This window comes from Antechinus flavipes, chromosome 1 (genome assembly GCF_016432865.1).
Source record: "Antechinus flavipes isolate AdamAnt ecotype Samford, QLD, Australia chromosome 1, AdamAnt_v2, whole genome shotgun sequence".
NCBI lineage: Eukaryota > Metazoa > Chordata > Mammalia > Dasyuromorphia > Dasyuridae > Antechinus > Antechinus flavipes.
In genome coordinates, this window is record NC_067398.1 from 667,941,711 (window position 1) to 667,964,061 (window position 22,351).

The window sequence follows — 22,351 nt, forward strand, 5'->3', positions numbered from 1 at the left end:
TTTCTTAATTTAATTTAATTTTAAGAATTTTTTGTTGAATTTAAGAAGCTTTGGACTAGATAGCCTTTAAGTAGTCCCTTCAAGAGCAGCTAGGAGGTACAATGGATAGATTGTCAAGTCTAGAATCAAGAAGATTCACCCACATGGATTTAAATGTAGCTTCAGCCCCTGACTCTGTGAACCCTGGGTGATAGTCTTTGACAATAATAGGAAAGCTGGAAAAAGGGAAAGTTTTGTGGAAAAGATAATAAGTTCAATTTTGGACACAATGAGTTTGAATATTTTAATTTGAGACATTCAAAAAGTATTTGGTGGTATGAATTTAGAATTCAAGAGAGAGAATAGGACTGGATGAATAGGAAAATACATAGAGATGACAACTGAATCCATGAGAACTGATAAGATCTCTAAGTGAAACAGAAAAAGAAGAGAAGATGAGAGAAGTAGGTGTCTGCTTAGTGTAGGGATGATGGTATTGTGTTTGATGAGAACTGTCATAACTCTACCAGCAGTTTCAATATTAAAGAAAGGAGAAGTGACTCCAAAAAGCAGCAAGTTCTGAACATTCTTTAATTTATCTTTGGACAAGATGCCAGCTTGGACAGCTGCATCATAAGCAAAAGCTTTATTAGGATTAATACTTTTCTTTAATCCAGAGCCTGTTAAATATTTTATTTTTTCCACTTACATGTAAATTTTTTTTAACATTCACTTATTTAAAATTTTGAGTTTCAAATTCTCTTTCTCTCTTCCTCTTCTCCCCCCATCATTGGGAAAGTAAGCAATTTGATATAGGTTATACATGTACAATTATACGAGACATATTTCCATATTAGTAATTTTTTTTGTGAAAGAAAATACAGATCAAAAAAACTCTCAAGAAAAAACTTAAAAAATTTTTTAAATGCTTTGATTTGCATTCAGATTCCATCAGTTCTTTCTCTGGAAGTGGATAGCATTTTCATCATGAGTCCTTTGGAATGGTCTTAGATTATTGTATTGCTGAAAATAGCTAAAAGAGCAATAGCTCCTTTTTTGATGTGGGCCCACTGTTATGTCCTATTTCTAGAGCACCCAAGTTGGGATGACAAAATGTTCCATTGCTTTCTAGAGCCCCCACACCGGGGTGATTAAGATATACCTTCCTAGTGGAGAAGTAATGAGGTGGGACTCCATTTTTCCACCATCCTCAGGAGTCCCGCCTCATCACTTCTCCACTAGGAAGGTATATCTTAATATACCCTTTGATGAGGCGGGACTCCTGAGGATGGTGGAAAAATGGAGTCCCACCTCATTACTTCTCCACTAGGAAGGTATATCTTAATCACCCCGGTGTGGGGGCTCTAGAAAGCAATGGAACATTTTGTCATCCCAACTTGGGTGTTCTAGAAAGCAGGATACAACATTTGGCACCCAACATAGGGCTCTAGAAAGCAGAACACAACTGCCCACTATGCTGAGCAGTCCTTTGCCAATTTCTCCCATGTCATGTAATCGATTCCAAAGTTCTTCAGAGACCTTGAGTGTGTTTTTGTGTTGCTTCTTCTGACCTCCATATGATCATCTGCCTTCTGTGAATTCTCCATAAAATAATCTTTTAGGAAAATTTATTTTTGGCATTTGAACAATCTTGCCAGCCCACTGGAATGGTATTCTCTGTAGTAGAGTTTTAAGGTTTGGCAATTTAGCTTGAGAAAGGATTTCAGTATTCAGTATCTTATCATGCCAGGTAATTTCCAAAATCTTCCTAAGATAATTTAATCAGAAATATTCAATTTCCTGGCAATGGAGCTGGTATGCTATCCTGGTTTCACAGGTATATAATAATGGGGTCAACACAATGGCTCTTAGACCTTCAGTTTGTTAGATAGTCTCCTTTCTCATACACTTTCCTGTGGAGCTTCCCAAACACTGAGCTATCTCTGGCAATGTATGTGTCAACCTCATCATCTATATGTACATTGCCAAGGTAAGTGAATTTATCGACAGCATTCAAAATTTCTCCATTTGCTATAATTTGGTTCCATGTAAGGATGTTGCAATGCTGGTTGGTGGAGAACCTCTCTTTTCCTGGTGTTATTAAGCTAAGCAGCAGAGAAGTGATCTATATTTTGGGCATCACATCTTCAGAGACTGCAATAAGTGCATTTTTGTTTTTTTATGTTCAGATCTATTTATTTAATTTTTTATTAAAGTTTTTGATTTTCAAAGCATATGCAAAATTCCTGCAAAACCTTGTGTTCCAAGCTCTCTTCCCTTCCTTCCCCCCAATGCCTCCCCATGACAAGTGATTCAATATATGTTAAACATGTGCAATTCATCTGTATCAAATGCATAAGTTTTTGCAAACAAAAAGTCACACACCAAGCTTGGCTTTTTTTGGCTTGGATTTTGGAAATTCAAGTTAAATAATTTACCATCAGTGCAGAAGCTGAACTTGATGTCATATTCATCCTCATTGAAGGTATCTGACAATACTGATGAAACATGATGCTAAAAAAGTATGGGAGCAAGCATATGAATGAGCTTTACGCCATTGGTGACTGGGAAAGTGGGAGAGTATCATCCATTATCAAGAATCTGTGCAAGTAGGCTATTATAAAATTGGCATAAAATACCAATGAACTTTTCTAGACCCCCCACATTTCAACACGATCTTCCACAAACCATTACAACTGATGGTATCAAAGGCCTTGGTCAAATTGACAAACATTGTGTATAAGCTGCTGTTCTGCTTGTGACATCTCCTGGAGTTGTTGGACAGCAAACATCACATCAATCATTTCTTGGCTTTTTGTGAAGCCATACTGGCTGAGATAGATGACTATCTTCCAGGTGAAGGGTTAGCTTGATAAAGAAGGCTCTGGCAAGAACCAACAGTGACTAAGAGAGAGACCTTCTTGTGATTGTGACAAAGCAATCTGTTTCCTTTACCTTTATATAGTTGGACAATGGAGTCATCCTTGAACTTCTGGGGGACAACCTCCTTTTATCCTATAACCTGGAAAATTTCAGTCAGTTTTTGTATGAGCAGTGGACTCCCTGGCTTTTAAATCTCAGCTGGAATAAAAAGAGTGCCTTGTACTTTGCCACACAAAAGGAGCCTAATGCTTTTCTTAAAAACCTCTGCTTTAATTGGAAGTTTATCTAGAGAGGTATTGACTTCAACCTGAAGTATATGGTCAATAGCTTCATCATTGATTGATGATGGTCTTCTGAGAACACTATGGAAATGTTCAGCTCCTCTCTCCAGGATCATGTTCTTATCACTGAATGTGGCTCCATCAGCACCAAGTAGGTGATATGCAACATAAGTCTTTGGCCTATAAATAGTCTTCAAGGCATAATAAAAGACTTTGGATCATTACTATCAATGTAAAATTGATTTTCATTTGCCTTTTTACTGAGCCAAGAATCCTGCATCTCTCTAAGCTTCATTTGCACTTTATTTTTTAATAGCATTTGATTTTTTTCCAGTTACATGTAAAGACAATTTTTAATATTCACTTTTTAAACATTCACTTTTTTTTGACTGAGGTAATTGGGGTTAAGTGACTCACACAGCTAGGAAGTGTTAAGTGTCTGAGGCCAGATTTGAACTCAGGTCCTCCTGACTTTGGGGCTGCACCAACCACTCTAACCACTCTAACCACTGCTCTAACCACTCTACCACTGCACCAATTAGCTGCCCCACCATTTGATTTTAAAATATTTTGAGTTCCAAATTGTTCTCTCTCCTTCTTTCCCTCTCCCTCTCTCTAAAATTGTAAGCAATTTGAGATAGATTATATATAAGTACTTTATTGGTGATGAAATTAAATCTTCTTAAAGACAGAAATTCCCTATGATAATCTGAGTTGGAAAAAAAATGACTCTAAGATTGATTTTTTCCCTGGGATTTTCCCAGAAGGAGTTATTCTGGTATCTGATATCAGTTATATATGTGGCATCATCTCAAACATTATTTCTGTATTAGCCATATTTCAAAAAATAGCAAAAAAAAAAGGGGGCAATTTGCATTTAGAGTTCATTGATTCTCTCTTTGGAAGTGGAAAATATATATTTTAAAAATCATGAATTCTTTGGAATTATATTGCATCATTGTATTGATTAGCATAACCAAGTGTTTCACAATTGATCATCATTAGAATATTGCTGTCACTGCATACAGTGTTCTTTTGGTTCTTTTACTTCATTTTGCATCAGTTAATATAGTTCTTGCCATGTTTTTCTGAAACTACTCCATTATTTCCCATAAAACAGTAGTACTCCATCACAATCATATGCTACAACTCATTCCCCAATTGATGAGGATCCCCTCAATTTTCAATTCTGTGCCACCACAAAAAAGCTGCTATAAATATTTTTATACATATATGTCCTTTTCATTTTTCTTTTATCTCTTTGTGACGCAAACCTTGTAGTGATATTTCTGGGTCAAAGGATATTGTATAGTTTTATAGTCCTTTGGATGTAGTTACAAATTGTTCTACCTAGGTCCAGATGGTCAGATCAATCCACTACTTCACCAGTGCTTTATTAATGTATCTGGTACATTTTCTAGATCTGTAGGATTTTTGGTGGGGGGCTCATTGTACTTCTCCCTACTTATTATGGCTCTTTCCATAACAGATTCTTAAGAAGCATGTAATGAGATCGTATTTATAAAGACCTTTACAAACTAATATAAATGTTATTGTTATTGTTATTCCCTGAATTGACTTGTTGAACTACTGTTGATTTAGGTTTTGGAAAATATGTTCGAGTATTTTTGGCAGATTCAAAGGGATTTCATAGATTCATGGCCGTGGATCTTGAACATGAGAACACAGTGGAAGCAGCCATTATTGGTCCTGATAATAATGTGATTGTCACTGGGTCTCTTGATGCATTCATCCAGGTAAGAGAAAAAGAATATTTGGTACTCAAGGACCACAGACCAAGGACATGGCAGGACAGTTACAAGTGGCTCTGATACATTCATCTATGTTTTTCTAGAGTCTCAGAGCCATAGAAAATTACAATAATAACCTTAAGGGTTATCTTGTCCAATTTCCTTATTTTATTGATAGAAAAATGAGCCCCAGAGAGAATTTCTTGTCACATAGCAAGTTAGTAGCAGAGACCAAGTCTTCTGGCCCCTACTCTGATTTTTCTTCTCTATGTTAAAAAAATAATGGAACCATGCTCATCCAATAACCATGCAGAGATCTTTCAGTTATTTTAGAATGTTTAAAAATTTATGAAGCTCTTTCCTTACAAAAATAGTAGGGGATAGACAGTATAAGTATTATTTATCTCTATTTTGTACATAAAGAACCTGACCCTCTGAAGGAAAATCATTGCCCAGGCTTACACCTAGCATTAGGGATAACTAGTCCAGGCTTCCTGAGTCTAAATTCATCCCTAAATTACACCATGCTGCTTCTCTGATTTAGCTTCCTCTACACTGCTCTGGACCAGATATTAGCCTAGTGATCTACTACCCTTCAAGGGTCCTATTTGTACTCAGGAAAGGGATAGGTAATGCTAAAGATGGGGATGGAGCAGGGGCTCTTAGAGTAGTTTACTGTGAGGGCTTTATCCCATTAGTGTTTGAATTTGTGTTCAGAGCAGAGAGACCACACACATATATGCATGCAGCCCACAGGCTTGAACCAGATTAAAATGTTATTGGGAAATATTTAACAAAATTTTAAAAAATACAATAAAGCAAAAATAATGTTAATGTGATTTTCTAACTTAGTATGTGCCCATGGGTACTCTTATGTATTGTTTAGTTGGCCCCCTTTTCTATTTGAATTTGACATCATTGGTCCAGATTCAGGGCTTGGGGGAGAAGGGCTGACTGTTTATGACTCCTTGAGGAGGGCAAAACAAAGACTTTTACATAGCCTTGGCCCACTTTCCTGGAGAAATGTATCTACTGATCCATATCAACCTTCATATATATCTCCTTCTTGATGCTTTTCTCCTTGCCTTCGTCCCTGACAAAAAGCTTCTATAGACTCATCCCTTGATCCAGGCTGATAAATTCTCTACTAGCCCTCACCCCCAAACTCCTCATTGACCTCCCTCTATATATACTATATGCAAACATTTCATAGAATATTCAATTCTGCCTGCTTCCATCCTTGATTCTTCTCAGGTTTGGAGTCTGTCGGAACAGGGGACCCTTCTAGACATTTTTGATGGCATGGGAACCCCAGGGAATATGTTGGCCTGCTGTGGAAACACTTTGGTTTCTGCCTCCAGGAATTCATCATCATTCAGTGTTTGGGATCTTGCTTATACCCGGAAGCATAAACTCTCATCCCCTTTTTTGGACCGTACTGGCTGTGCTGCAGTGTCTCACAATGGAAACTATGTATACTTCCCCAAAATAGGAGACAAAAACAAAATCACTGTCTGGGACTCTGTGGAAGGTTTGTAAAATGTCTTATAAAAGCCTATAATCAGTTAAAGCTGAAAGGGACCTTAGAGGTCATTAAGCAGAACCTCTTCAGATGAGAAAACTGAGGACTAGGGAGGGTAAATGATGCTGGAGGCCACAGAACTAGTGGGTAATAGAAGCAGGATTTGAATTCAGGCCTTCTGACCCTAAATCTGATCCACTGTATATAACATACGCGCGCGCGCACACACACACACACACACACACACACACACACACACACATAAACTCCACTGTGTATACCATAAAACATCAAAACTGGGAGCATCTTTAAGATACAGAACATAGAACAGCTGGAAACAACCTTAAAACATGGAATGTCAGACCTGGGAGGGCCCCTAGAACCCAGGATGTCAGAGCTGGGAGGGCCCTTAGAACTCAAGATGTCAGAGCTGGGAGGGCCCTTAGAACTCAAGATGTCAGAGCTGGGAGGGCCCTTAGAACAGATAATGTCAGAGCTGGGAGGGCCCCTAAAACTCAGGATGTCAGGGCTGGGAGGGTCCTTAGAACCCAGGATGTCAGCGGGGGAGGGCCCTTAGAACCCAGGAGGTCAGGGCTGGGAGGGCCCTTAGAATCCAGGGAGTCAGGGCTGGGAGGGCCCCTAGAACCCAGGATGTCAGAGCTGGGAGGGGCTTTAGAATAGAAAATGTCAGATTTCTTGCCAGAAGCTGAAGTTCAGAGCAATGAAGTAGTCGGTCCCAGGTTATATAAGCAAGTTAACAGCAGAGCCAGGACTAGAACCCGGGTCTCCTGATTCTTAGTTTAGAACTCTTTCTATCAAACTCCCTTTTGTTTGAGAGGGAAATAAAGTTATTCTTAATGCAAAGACTGTCTGTGTTTCAGGGGAAGATCATGATATTTTAGATGCTTCAAATGAAGTGCGGTGCTTGGAAGTCGCTGAGCAGATGAAGTTGCTCTTTGCTGGGCTGATCTCAGGGACTGTCCTAGTGTTTCCCCTGAACTCCAGGCAAGATGTAATGTGCATCCCACCCCCAGAAGCTAAGAAATCAGTCAAATGCATGGCCCTGAGCAGAGGGGAGGAACGGCTGGTCATTGCATATGACAACATAGTACTGGTGATGGACATTAGGCCAGAAGATCCCTGCCCAGTAATTGATGGACCTACATACACATTTTATACTCAACTTCCTGCTTTGATATCAAGTATAGCTGTTCTCACCAACTACCAGGTAGTTTATGGCATGACCAATGGAGAAGTGTTTATTTATGAGTGTGCAAAATCCAAAGTTTTCCCCTTAGAAGCCCCCCAGGGCAAAGTTACTTGTTTAGAAGTCAGCCACCAAGAACAATGGGCAGTAAGCAGTTCTCAGGAGTCTCTGCTGTACCTTTGGGACCTAGAGCTCTGCAAGTGGAAACATACACTGACTTTTGAGGTAGGTCTTAATCCTTAAACATAGAAAACCTAAGAATTCTGTGAGTAGGCAGTTATCAAAATGCTAATAATGATGGTAGTAGTAATAAGAGTAGCAACTTGTATTTCTGCTTTCCTCAAAATCCTCGCAAAATAGGTGTGTAAGTATTATTTTTCTTGTTTTATAGATAAGAGGTGCAATGCTTTATAGACAAAAAGGTTGCTAACACTGATGTGCTGAGATGTTGAAACTGCAATTACTTACTGCCAGGGTCCTTCAGTCTCTGAAGGGATCAGTTGTTCAATTGTTTTCAATTCTATCTGACCCCATTTGAGGGTTTCTTGGGAAAGATATTGGTGTGGTTTGCCATTTCCTTCTCCAACTCATCTTATAGTTGAGAAATTGAGGCAAACAGGATTTGCTCAGGGTCACTAAGGCCAGATTTGAACTTGAGAAGATAATCTTTCCCCAGACCTAGCTCTCTATCCATTGTTCCATCTGGCTTTCCTCCTGAAAGGGTCATAGAAACATATCTTTTCAAAGCTGAAAGGAATCTCAGAAGCCATCTAGTCAAACAGTATAATCTTTATTTTTCTTTAAGGTTTCATTTTCTCTGTGATCCTTTTACTTTATCTATGTGCATGCTGCATACTCTAAATAGTAAATAATCTCTTTTAGGACAGTACTACTTAATGTTTGTCTTTATTGTTCCAGACTTCAGCACACAGTTCTTTACAAATAGTAAATACTTAATAGTTTTTAACTTTAATTAAATTGATCAAGGATTCTTTCTAAAACCTAAAGAGTCGTCATCATCCAGTCTTGTTTTCCTCTCAAAGACGCCCTTCTGAAAGTTATTATACTACAGCCTGAGGCAGCCCGTTTTGCTTTTGCATAGCTATAATTATTAGGAAGTTTTCCCCTAGATCGATGGTATCTGCCTCTATAATTTCTTCCCATTGCTCCTGTTTTGCTATCTGCATCCAAAAAGAGCAAGTTTAAAGCCTCTTCCATATCAAAGTCCTTGAAGACAACTATCATGTCCCTATTACATTCTCTGTCCACAGGTGTGAAGACTGAGTTTAGCACCCTGGATACTTTAGAATCAGCCTGAGTCAGGATAAGTAAAAGTCCTTGGTCTTTATTCTTGGTCGATGTGAGAGGAATGGACACAGGAATCTCATACCTCTCCTCTTTGTCTCCCGGCCAGAAGTTACTCTGACTTGGCTTACTCCACCCCCTAGTCCCTCCTCCAATTCTCTGTATACATCAACAGATCAAGCCAGCACAGAATAGTGGGGTGGGCCATTTTCCAAGCATATTCTAATAGAGTATTGTCCAATCAGTAGTTAGCCTTAAGTGCTTGGTTGTCTGACCTCAGTGCATAAACTCAAGCGTTTCAGCCCTTTACATCTCCCGCTTTCTTTTGTTTTAGAACTCAGGTGGTCATGCCATCCCTGACTTCTCAGGGAGGGAGGTGAAAGTACTAAAAAGGAGATGATCACGCCCTTCCTGACATCTCAAGAAGGGAGATGAAAAGCACCAAAGGGAAGTGGGGGTTGCTAGCGGATTTACGGGCTGAAGGTCTTATTAGAAACAGATATGCACAAACCCATCAGCATGGGAGGTATTACACAAGCACATAGCAAAAACGCACAAGCTATTAGTGATGACTCTCCCAACAGTCAGTGCAGGCTCGATGTGGGGTAACAAACATGAATTGTACATGCAAGTAGTGATATAACAAACAATATAAATCAACATGGTGTTGTAAAAGATTTCCAGAAGTCCTAGAAGGAGGCTATATAAACAACAGTTACACATACATCTTCTTCAGCAGCCAAGAGATAGTCTAAAACCAATCTATTGTCCATTGCTTCATGTGTCAGGGAATCCCCACAAGTTTTTGAAGTCCTGCAACTGTCTTTTTATGTGTTAGGGAATCCAATGATTCCAGCAGATTTTGAAGTCCTGCAACAGTCTTATCATTTCTCAGAAAATCCAATGATTCCTGAGGGCTTTCAAGTCCTACAACAGTCTTATCATGTCTCAGAGAATCCATTGATTCCTGAGGGTTTTAGAATCCTACAACAATTTTATCACATCTCAGAGAATCCAATGATTCCTGAGGGTTTTCAAGTCCTACAACAATCTTTTCATGTCTCAGGGATTCCAATGATTCCTGAGAGTTTTGAAGTCCAGCAATTTTTGATGTCCATGAGTCAAATTCCATAACTGCCAGGCTCTTTCAGTGGTGGGCACAGTCAGCAATGGAACCACCCAATGTTTCTTGGGTATTCTTTGTTTCAAGGATCTGCTCTGTCTCTCTGTGATGGACAAGGCAAATACAGCTCTTTGGCATCCATCTGATTCCTTCTCCATCTATAGAGAAAAAGCAAACCCTCTCCTCCAAGCAGTTAACCTATCTGGTCCCTTCCATTCACCACTTTCTGGGTAGTGGAGCTGCTCACACTGGCACATTGCCCTTCTGGTGGGTTATAAAACCTGTCTGATGGAGCCAGTGCATCTTTGTCAAAAATCAAGAAGTTAATAGTATAAAGAGCTAGATTTAGAAATTCTCTAGAGTTACCCATGGCTCTCGCTTTCTTTTGTTTTTGGAGGAGCATCTTAATTTCTCTATTTCTCCTCTCTACTGTTGCCTGTCCTTGAGGATTAAAGGGTATGCCAGTGGTGTGTAAAATCTTATACTGTGCACAAAAGTGTGCAAAATGTTTAGAAGTATATGCAGGTCCATTATCTGTTTTTATTGCTTGTGGCACACCCATAATTGTAAATGCTTGGATAAGGAATTCAGTGACCATTCAGGCTGTCTCTTTTGCTGCTGGTATTGCAAGAGTGAATCTTGAAAAGGTGTTTACCACAACATGGATAAAAGACAGATGAACAAAAGATTTATAATGGGTCACATCCATTTGCCAAATTTCATTGGGTCTCAAACCACGAGGGTTCTTCCCTGGAGGCAGTGTAGGAGCATGGAAAGGAAGGCAAGCTGTACAAGCTTTTACTATGCTCCTAGCTTCCTCTCTTGTTATTCCAAATTGTAAATGTAAAGCTTGAGCAGTCTGAGGATATTCAAAATGAGATTTGGGCTTCTTGAAATAAAGGAGTATTGGCCAACATAATTAGAAGGCTATCTACCTTTGAATTACCACCAAAAATAGGACCTGTAAGTCCACTATGAGAGTGGACATGCAAGATAGAAATCTTACCTGGATGTTTTCTCACTTGCTCTTGAAGTTCCTTAAAGAGCTGATATATATTAGAGGCTACAAATTTTATTTGGGCTGTGGCAATTATTTGTACCACACCTACTGAATAGGCCAAATCAGATATCATATTTATATCTCCTGGATTATAAGTAAGAGCTAGAATGATTGTGTACAATTCATTCTGCTGAGTGGACTGAAAAGGAGTTCTGATTACTCTCTTTATAGTTAAGTCATGAGAGTATACAGCGCAAATATTATGTTTGGATGCATCTGTAAAGATAGTTGGTCCTTTAAGAGGAACTTTAGAAACTTTTTCTTCAAGAATCTATCACCAATTATGTAATAGTCTGGTTATCTTTAATGGAGGCGCATGTGTAAAATTTGGAGCTATGGCTAATAAAATTTGCCACTCTGAGATGGTCTTGCAGCACACATTAATTTGTGTATTGGTGTAAAAGGTGTATATCTTGTCAGATCTTATCCTAGATAAGTGTATTGCTCGCTTAATGGCCTTTAATAAAATTCTAGCCACAAGCACTGGGTAAGAAGTAAGGCTTTGTTCTGGTTGTGCTGGGAGGTTCATCCACTCTATCACACTGTCTCCTTGTTGAAGGACTGCTGTGGGTGCCTCTTGTGTAGCAAAAACTGATATTTCCAAGAGTTTTTGAGTGACTCTTTCAACCACATTGGATAAAGCCAGTTCAGCTTCTCTCAAAGCCTCTTGAGCTTCTTTTGTAAGCTGAGGTGGTGAGTTTAAAGCACTGTCTCCCCTTAAAATGTCATATGATGCTTGCAATTGATAGGTAATCAAGCCTAACACTGGATGCATCCATTGGATATCTCCAATCAATTTCTGAAAGTCATTTAAGGTGTTTAGCTTCTCTGTTCTTAAGGAAAGTTTTTGTATTATAAGAACCTTAGGGTATATTTCATATCCTAAATATTGAAAAGGAGCATGTCTTTGAATTTTTTCTGGAGCTATGTGCAATTTGTAGTTCCTAGTGTTTCTATGGTCTTTTTTGTAGACATGCTTCTAACATTTGTTCTTCAGGGGCACATCCCAATATATCATCCATCTAATGTAATAACATTACTTTTGGAAATGCTTTTCTAACTGGAGTAAGAGCAGCAGCAACATACATTTGACTCATAGTAGGGCTGTTTTCATTCCCTGTGTCAAAACTGTCTGTTCATATCTTTTATAGGGCTCAACTAAGTTAACACTGGGCACTAAAAAGGTAAATCTTTTCATATCCTCCTTATCTAGAGGGATAGAATAGAAACAATCCTTAATATCTATAACCCAAAGAGGCCATTTTCTAGGCAACTGAGTAGGAGATGGAAGTCCAGGCTGAAGAGTTCCCATAGTTTCCATCTGTTCATTTACCTTTCTTAAATCAGTCAACATCCTCCATTTTCCATATTTCTTTCTTACAACAAATACCAGGGAATTCCAAGGACTTAGAGAATGTTGTAAGTTCCCTTGGTCAAGTTGCTCCTGTACTATATCTAATAAGGCCTGAATTTTATTGCTATCTAAGGGCTGGTATGTCAGTTTTCCTTTGGATAGGAACAGGTGAAAGTGTTGGCAGGCCTTCAACAGCAGCCCTGACTAAAAAACTGAAGTATTCATTTGTAATCCTAATTGTTGTAAAATGTCTCTTCCCCACAGATTGATGGGGATTTTTTCAACTATAAAAGCAGTAAAAACTTCTGTTTTGCCTTCAAAAGTCCATCTCAAGGGGGTAGAACTAACTTCAGCTGCTATTGATCCTCCTATGCCAGACATGTAGGTGTCTGCCTTAATCTTGACCAGTGACTGGGTCAGTTGGCACCTCTAATGATTGTACGATCTGCACTAATATCTATCAATCCTTCTAATGGTATGCCATTTATATAGATAGTGAACATAGGTTGGTCAGCTGTCACAGCTGCTGTCCAGTATATTCCTGGATTTTGTTGCTTGGAGTCAGAATCTGGGCAACTATCACCAGATTGCTTATTTATGAGTCTGTATCAGTAAACCTGATGCTACTACTTCTCCTGGTTGATAAGTCATACATTGTCTACTTATATTAGTAACTGGGATATTATCTACACATTCCCCAGTTTCCCACATCAGTGTATGAATGGACACTGTTTTGTAAGTATTCTCAGGAGGTGAAATGGTCAAGTCTACTGTGCCTGGAGGCAAGGAATCCATAGGTTGGAGAGGAACAGATTTCACTTCTCCAGGGTATCTCAGTTGTCCCAGAGCTGCATACAACTCTATTCTCCCCAATTGTAATCCCTTTCTCTCATCAGATAGCTTCCTGGCTGATTGGTCATGTCTGAGCACTGGACTTCTAGGCACTCTCTGGATGTAGTATCAACTGCCATCATGCCCCAAGTGTTTTTTGTCTTGGGCCCTGGGGATGGGCCCCTCATCCCGTTTCCCTGAATCAGTCTACATTCTGATGCCCAATGGAAGCCTCTGTTGCATTTTGGACATGGGGTATTGGGTCTTGTTCTCCCACCCTGTTTTCTCACTCTGTCTCTACGCCAGCATTGAGCTTTCAGATGCCCTACTTTACTGCATTGAAAGCATTGACGAGTCTCACTGGAAATCCCTTGCCAAAAGGGACCCTGTCTTCCCATGTTGGGATCTTGGGAAGTCTGCATCATAGCCTGGCTATAAAAGGCCTTTATGCCCACTGTGGCACAGCGTCTTATGATCTCCTCTAAAGGAGCATCCTTGTGTAGTCCTAGTATAATTCTTCTACAAACCTCATTAGCATTTTCTTTAGCAAGTTGCCTTATCATAATTTTTGTTACTGCATTTTCATCATTAGTTCATATGATAGCTGTCTTTAGACATCCCACAAAATCAGCAAAGAGTTCATTTGGCCCTTGTGTTATTTTTGTGAAGGCCTCACCCTCGTCATTTTTATTGGGGAGAGAAGCCCATGCTTTGATAGCAGCATTAGCAATTTGCTCATATGCTGCTAAAGGGTAATTAATCTGTACTGAAATTTCTGCATAAGAACCTACACCTGTTGGTTGTCACAGGTGATTGGAGTATTAACTCCACTATGACTATTTTGTTGGGCTTGTCTCTTACAGAGCTCACTATATTCAAAAAGCCACAACAAGTTCTGTCCAGGTTCTAAGCATGTCCTTGCTATAGATTTCCAGTCCCTAGGGGTTAAAACTTCATAAGCCAAATTCTGTAGTAACATCTTAACATAAGCTGATGTAGCCCCATAAAGAATGCAAGCCTTTTTCAGGTCTTTGAGGATTTCTATATCAAAAGGAGTGTATCTTCTACTTTCTTGACCTGAAGAGTTCCAGTGGTTCTCAAAGTCTGGTCCAGAGCATCCTGGGAATCTCTGAAATCCTTTCAGAGAGTCTACAAATTCATGATTAGTTTTTATTTTTAATGTGATCAATATTTATAACTACAAACCACATAAACAAAAACACTTTGGACAGATCCTCAATCATTTTTAATAGGATAAAGATGTTAAGAACAAAAGTTTCAGGACCACTGAAAACTGTTGAATTACCAGATACATTCCTATTTTCAAATCACCTAAATCCTGCCCTTCTTCTGTGGCTTTGAAATTTATGTTGGCTTTCAACTTTGTACCAACCAACTCTTAATCAGACACATTTGAAAGAATAGGGAAGGTAAAAAAAATAGCTATTACTAATCTTATGACACAACCATTATCATTATACATTATAGTTCTTTGTGCTTACAATTGTGGGCAAGTTACAGCATGGCCTGGTTCACAAAATTTATCCCGAAGTAAAAATCATAGGGGAACACAGAGAAAACCACTGAAGTTGATTTAAAGTGCTCTGTCAGAGAGTAGACTGAGATATTGCTCTCTTCTCTCCTTTAATGGTAATCAGATCTATCATTAGCAATTTTGGTGTCCAGAGATAGGGAAAAACATCATCAAATCAATTGTAATGGCAAATTCAGTTGGAGAGTAAAGAAGTATGGAGTTCAACTAGGGTTGAGCCCATTGGAGTAGAGGTATGAGGAAGTTGGTAAGGACTAAAAATGATATTTTTATTCTGTTAAAGTATTGTAGTTTCTTTCAGAGATTTCTATATTTTGGTGCCCCGATGCAAAGCCCTGATCATCTTATTCATTACAGGGCACGCAGTATTATAACCACATTATTCCAGACAGCCTAAGTGAATCAACCCAGTGATTTTCGCTCTACATGGTATTTTCTGCTGTCAGTAGTTTTTAGAATGAGTAGTGTACTTATTAGTGCTGTTGTTTGCAGCTTCCTGACTCCCATGTTTCAATTGTCTTGCCTCCCTGATTGTGGTAATACTACATAAGTGATGCAGATTTAGAGTAATTATATTGTAGTGAAATTAAAGTGTAATATATATCCTTATCTCTAAACAAGAAGACTGAAGAACAATGGGGAATTCTACTAATCTTTCACCTAAATTTATTGGTTTGAAAAAATGCTATTTATGTAACCCAAAGAGTCCCTGAATCTTTTAAACACAATGTTTAGTGCGTCAGTCATTATGTATTTAAAAACTACTATGCATTTAGGCCACTAGCTAGTGCCATATTGAAGAGTGCTAGGTCTCAAAGCTGACCTGAGACAGCTGTGTGACCCTGTTCAAGTCACCTAACTCCATTTACTTCAGTTTCCTCATCTGTAAAGTGAGCTGAAGAAAATGGCAAATTCCTTCACTATCTTTGCCAAGACAATACCAAAAGCAGCCAAATCCAACAGGACTGAACAACAGCACCATTATGCATCTACTGGTGTGCTATAATAACACAGAGAAAACCAAGGGTCTCTTCCCTTGAGAAGCAAAATGATTGAGGTTAAAATCCTAATATTAACCAAACATCCAAACTTTGGCAAGTCACCCAGCCTTTCTGTGACTCAATTTCTTTGTAAAATGGGAAAATAATTCTGGTACAATCTTAGAATTGTTGTGAGAAATATTTTTGTCAACCTTAAAATGTTGTATAAACAGGAACTCAATCTTCTCAGTGGGACTGAATGCTACATTCCAAAACTTTGCTATGGCTATGTCACTGTTTAGATGTTTCAGGGTTGGATTTCTTTCATTTTCATTAATGTTTCTTTTAAGGCATAATCAAACTCTCATTCTTAATTTTTACCAGAGTGCCTTCTCCAGAGGAATTCAGTGTGTCTGTTTCTCCAAAGATGATAAGTATGTATACAGTGGGTTAAAGGATCAGTCCATTCTAGTCTGGAATGTTTCTGATGGTGAGTTATTTCACATATATTTTATTTTATTATTTTTTATTAAAGCTTTTTATTTTCAAAACATATGGATGGATAATTTTTCAACACTGACCCTTGCAAAACCTTGTGTTCCAAATTTCCTCCCTTTTTCCTGTCCCTTCTCTTAGATGGCAAGTAATCCAATATATTTCACATATATTAAAAAAAAATTATACCTTTTGCTTTTTCACCACATTTATTTCAAAACATAGCCCTCTCCCTCCCCTTTGCCTTCCACAGAAAGTCTTCCTTCTTAACAGATTAAAATGGAAAGTGCAGCAATTGCCTGTTTGTTAGCAAAGCTGAAAGCATATGCAACATTTCATCCTCATGATCCCTACCTCCCCAGTAGGAGGGAGGTGAATTTTCTCATCTCTTTTCTAAGGTCAAGTTTGGTCATTGTAACCATAAAACATTTAGTTTAATTTCATTTATCATTTCCATTGTTGTAGTCATTATACATTGTTTTCCTGATTCTACTTACATTCTGTGAATGTCTTCCCATATTTTTCATGTTCATTGTTTCAAATGGTGCAATAATATTCCATTGCGTTTATGTACCACAGTTTATTTAGCTATTCCCCAGTCAATGGACACCAATTTTATTTCCAGTTCTTTGCTACAAATATGATCTTCTGCCTTTGATCTCCTTGGGGGAATATTCCTAACAATGGAATCTCTGAGTGAAAAATGATTTTATTTCATTTCATTTTTTAAAATACAATTTGCCTTTACTATTTTGGAGCAGAAAGCAGTACCTAATTGATTTTACTCAAGTAAGGTCTAATTCACTTCTTTTGCACTTAACATTTTTATTTTTCAATAATATTTTATTTTTCCAAATATATGTAAAGATAGTTTTCAACATTCATTTTTGCGAGACTTTGTGTTCCAAATTTTTTCTTCCCCTCTCCCTTATTGAATTTCTTTCCAAGATAGCAGGTTATCTGATACAGGTTGAAAATGTGCACAGAATAATTTTATTTTTAAAGTAAATAGATTCAGATGATTAAATATCATGAAACAGTTGGGTGGCATAGTGAACAGAGCATTGGCATGAAGACAAAAAGATCTGAATTCAAATTCAGTCCCAGATGCTTACTAGTTGTGGGACCCTAAACAAGTTACTTAATTTCTCTTTGCCTCTGTATCCTTGTACAATGAGAATAGCACCCTCTTCTCCAGGTAGTTGTGAGGATCAATTAGATTAATTACATAATTATAAAGTGTTTAGCACAGTGTAACACAAGGTAAAAACGATATGTATTAGCTGTTATTGCTATCTGACTCTAGGCAAGTTGTTTAAATCCTTTATGCCTCAGTTTCTTCATCTATGAAAATAGGGATATTAACAGTATCTATCTCACAAGGCTGTTGTGAGGATCAAATGAGATAGTATTTATAAATTCTAAAATGCTATATAAATGCTATTTTTATTAACTGTAGATAGACTACATATTTAGTTAAATGTGATAACCTCTAGACAGTAAGTGCATCTGTGAAGAAGAAATTAAGTGGAGATGTGTTTGTCACCAAGTCCTGCTCTGATCCCTCATTTTTGAGTAGAGGTAACCTATTCAGGGACTTGGTCAAGGAAATGCAGAACCTGGCAGATCCTACCAAATTAGAAAGGCTTCAAGGTGAGGTCTGGCAATTGACCTGTATGTCTGATGACTGCTTCAGAATGAACTATCTCCCAATAAGTTTTCCTCTTTGGAGATCTACGCAATCCACTTGTACTTTAATCTTCCCATCAATGTCACTCTCTCAACTTTTTTCAATGAGTTTAGTACTGCTCTAGGTGCTGTGAAAAGAAGTTGAAATTACCGTTGGGAGAAAATCATTAATCAGACGTCTATAAATTCAACCGAAGATCCCAGGAGCTCTCAATTATGATGTCACATTGCAGGCTCATATTAAGATTCTGGTCCACTGACACCTCCATAATTGTTTTCTAACCACATCTCAACCATGCTGTACTTGTGCAGTTGGTCTGACTCAAGTGTAAAAGCGATGTTTGTCCATATTAAATTTAATCATTCTAGCCAACCTAGCCTTCTATCTTAAACATGCCATCTTTTGGTTCTGTGCCTTTTTATATGCTATTCTCTTTTTATTCATACAATGTCATTTTTGCTTCTTGGAATTCTTAGCTTCCTTTAAGATTTAGTTCAGGTATCAGTTTCTACATGAAAATCTTTCATGATCTACCCTAATGTTACCTTTCTCCTGTTCCTCTCTTCCTCCTTCCCCACTCAACTCCAATGGCTTCCTATTGCTTCTAGGAACAAGTATAAAAGCTATTTGGGATTCAAAGCCCTTCACAATCTAGCCTCCTCCCTTTCAAGTCATTTTATACCTTACTTCCCAGCACTTTTTTTTGATCCAGTGATAATGGTGGTCTATTGACCAAGTTACCATGACACTCCATCTCTTGGCTATTGACATTCTTTTTGGCTATTCTCCATGCTTGGAACACTTTTCCTCATCTGCTCTGACTTCTCTGGCCTCCTTGAAGTCCCAACTAAAATTCCACCTTGTCCGTAAGCCTTCCCTACCCCCTCTTGAATATATATTCTGTATATAGCTTGATTTGTATATATTTGTTTGCATATTGTCTCTTCTACTTGATTATAAACTCTTTGAGGGCAGGGACTATCTTTTGCCTCTTTTTGTACCCCAAAGCTTAGAAAAATGCTTAGCACATGATAGGTGCTTAATAAATGTTTGATTTGATATAACCCTTCTTCCCATCATTGTTAGTGCTTTCTAAAATTTTGTATTTACTTATTTGTTTTTCCTTCATTCTCAAAGACAACCATGACATCAGGTAGGTAATGCCATGACATGTTGTGTCCCCTTAATACAGAGGCTTTTAATCTGGAGTTTATAAAATTTCCTAAAAGGCATTTTGATCATTGTATTTCAATATAATTGGTTTCCTTGATGTAATTCTATATATTTGATTTCATGCATTTTAAACACACAATCGTAAGGAATCCATTAGCTTCATTGGACTGACTACCAAAGAGATCCATCACACACACACACACACACACACACACACACACACACACTCTCTCTCTCTCTCTCTCTCTCTCTCTCTCTCTCTCTCTCTCTTAAGAATTCCTGCCCTAGAACAATGTGAATTCCTTTTTGGCCAGAGCTATTCCATTTTTATTTTCGGGTCTCTAGTGCCTACCATACATGGTAGACATACTATACAACCTATCAAATTTTGGATTCCAGTTTTATCATCCATTGTATTTGCTATCCCTTCCACTGTTCTGTCATCTACAAATTTGATATTTTTATATAAGTTCAGTCTAAGCCCTTACTTGACACAGAAATTCCCATTATGACATCTCTTACAGGTATTGTACCTTTTCTACAAGGATTAATGATTCTGGGAAATTCTTATTTTTGCCTCTCTTCACCTTTAAAAGTAAAACTCTGTCCCCCATACCTTCTCCAGACATAGAAAAGGCTCTCTGAATATTCTGAAACATTAGAGACCAGAGAAATGGTTCCACACACATTATAGAATGGGTGATTCTTGTCTTGAACTTCGTTTCAGTAATACCATTTTTCACTTGGTTCTTATGAGAAATATGCTTTTTTTTTTTTTTGCATTTTTTGGTTTTATTGCAAAATGCTCAGCACTTGTGGTTATAAGCATTGTAAATTTTAGACTGTATTCGAATATCAAGTGGCTAAATAAACGCTGGTTGCTTGGCAGCCTCTTGAGATTTTTTATTTACATTGTAATGGGCCAAATCTTCATCACCATAAATTTGAGTCCAAGTTCTATTGTCTATTGTGCTCCTGTGGCAAGGAAAGAAATGGATCTAAGTTTGGGATCTCTTTTGTTTCTCTCTCCCTAAGGCTAGCTTCAGAGAAACTCCTGGAGAATAGAGGCATGTTTAATAATCTTAATAACTTCCTGTTAGATATAACAAGACGATGTCAAATGATACTTTGCAGTTGAGACTTGGTAAGAGAATTCACAAATCCTTCCATAGTCAATCCATTTGAACAAATGGTTCTTTCAGTAGAGCATTGAGCCATAATAACCATTCATTCAGCATACAATTATGGAGTGCCTAATATGACCACATTTGAATATCTGTATGATGCAAATTGGACAAAGTTTTCAAAACATAATATGTACCTGACCTTAGGTAAATCTGTCCCCCTTACTGCACTTCAGTTATCTCCTTTGAAATGTTAAGGGATTGGACTAGATGCTCTCTGAGATTCCTCTTTCTTTGCCATTCCATATTCTGAAGTCCTTTTACTCCTAACTTTCTATTTTATTTATTTTTTTGCTGAGGCAATTGGGGTTAAGTGACTTACCCAGGGTCACACAGCTAGGAAGTGTTAAGTGTCTGAGATCAGATTTGAACTCAAGTCCTTCTGACTTCAGGGCTAGTGCCACCTAGTTGCCCCCTTTCTATTTTTTTTAAAATCCCATATGTAACATTCTATATACTAAGAACCCTTTTGACTTTGGCATTTTATGTTATGATTTGGCATTTTATTTTTATGTTATGTTATATTTATGTTATGGTATTTATGTTATGTTATGTTATGTTATTCCAATTCTGACATCCTAGGAGTCTAATATTTTGGAGGGCTAATAAAGTATTCATTTTTCAATCAGGTAATAATCATCATTAATTCAAGCATAATATATGTGAACAATGTGTGATTTGAATTCTCATTGTAGGAAGTCTTCCATCCAAATAGATTGTTGCCACCATGACTTAGTAGTTGAGTCAGTTAAGACTGACATAGTCCAATAGCTGGTTAAATATTAAAAAGAAGGGGAAGTTAGTTGGTCTAATAGATAGAGCACCAACCCTGAAGTCAGGAGGACCTGAGTTCAAATCTGACCTCAGACATTTAATACTTCCTAGCTGTGTGACCCTGGGCAAGTCACTTAACCCCAATTGCCTCCGCAAAAAACCCCAAATAATTAAATGAATGAATGAATATATATGTATATTATATATACATGCATATATATATATACATACATACATACATACATACATACATACATATATAGGCTTTGAAGCAAGGTTTTCCTGCCTTCAAGCTCAGCACTCTCTCCATTACCTATATTGCCTCTGTTACTGTATAAAATATGGCAATCAAAGAAATTGATTCCTCTGTCTCTCTTGGAGAGATGTCTGGAACAGTGCTGCCTATCCAGCTCATCTTGGTTGTTTTAATTTCCTCATTTGTATCTTCCTGACTTGTCCACAGGTTCCTTGTTGGCTGTTCAGTTTGTGTGTGCAACAGTAAACAAAATTATTTCTACAGCTGATGGGTTCATTGCAACAACAAGACATGGATATCTCATCCGTGAGCGCTTCCAGTGCCCTCAGCCAATAAGTGCCTCTTATGACCCCCTCAAGAACATCAAGGCAGCATGTACCATCAAAACCAAGAAGCAGGAGGAGGAGATTCTAGTGGTGGTAAGAAAACAGCAGGGTGACTCAGAAAGAGTGGAAGAAAAGCAAAACAGTACAAACAAGATCTCTCAAGTTTGTGTGGTCATATAACAGAAGGTGAGATATTACAAAGAGAATTCAGGCAATCCCATCACTTCACATAGGACCGTCCTTTGTTTTTCAAATCATTCTCTTTCCTCATCATAACCACTTCAGCTCAGACCTGCTACTAGAATATCATCATTGGACCTTTTAAAAATTTTATATAATAAACAAATATTTATTAAGCACCTACTGTCTACGAGGTACTGCGCTTAATGTTGGCAGCATAAAGATAAAATAACTTCCACTCAGTCACCAGAGTAAATATTACAATCATAGGATTTTTAAGCTGGAAAAGGTTTTAAAAGTCTTCTAGTACTTATTACTTTATTTTACAGATGGGGAAGCTGAGACCCAAATAATTGAAGTGACTTGCCTAAGGTCACACAGGTAATAAGCATAAGAACTGGAATGTCACCCAAGTTATCCTGACCCTAAATGCAATACACTTTCC

General features: G+C 38.0%; 1 protein-coding gene across 1 annotated transcript in view; it reads left to right on the top strand.

Moving 5' to 3' along the window:
* NWD1 (NACHT and WD repeat domain containing 1) overlaps positions 1-22,078 on the top strand; it is a 51,202-nt gene extending 29,124 nt beyond the window's left edge. Inside the window, exons 11-15 of the mRNA XM_051972089.1 lie at positions 4,746-4,900; positions 6,149-6,425; positions 7,298-7,848; positions 16,213-16,318; positions 21,608-22,078. Of these exons, the coding sequence (XP_051828049.1) occupies positions 4,746-4,900; positions 6,149-6,425; positions 7,298-7,848; positions 16,213-16,318; positions 21,608-21,906 (1,388 nt within the window). The 3' untranslated portion in view covers positions 21,907-22,078. The remainder of the gene's footprint in view (positions 1-4,745; positions 4,901-6,148; positions 6,426-7,297; positions 7,849-16,212; positions 16,319-21,607) is intronic.
* Positions 22,079-22,351: the final 273 nt, after the last annotated feature.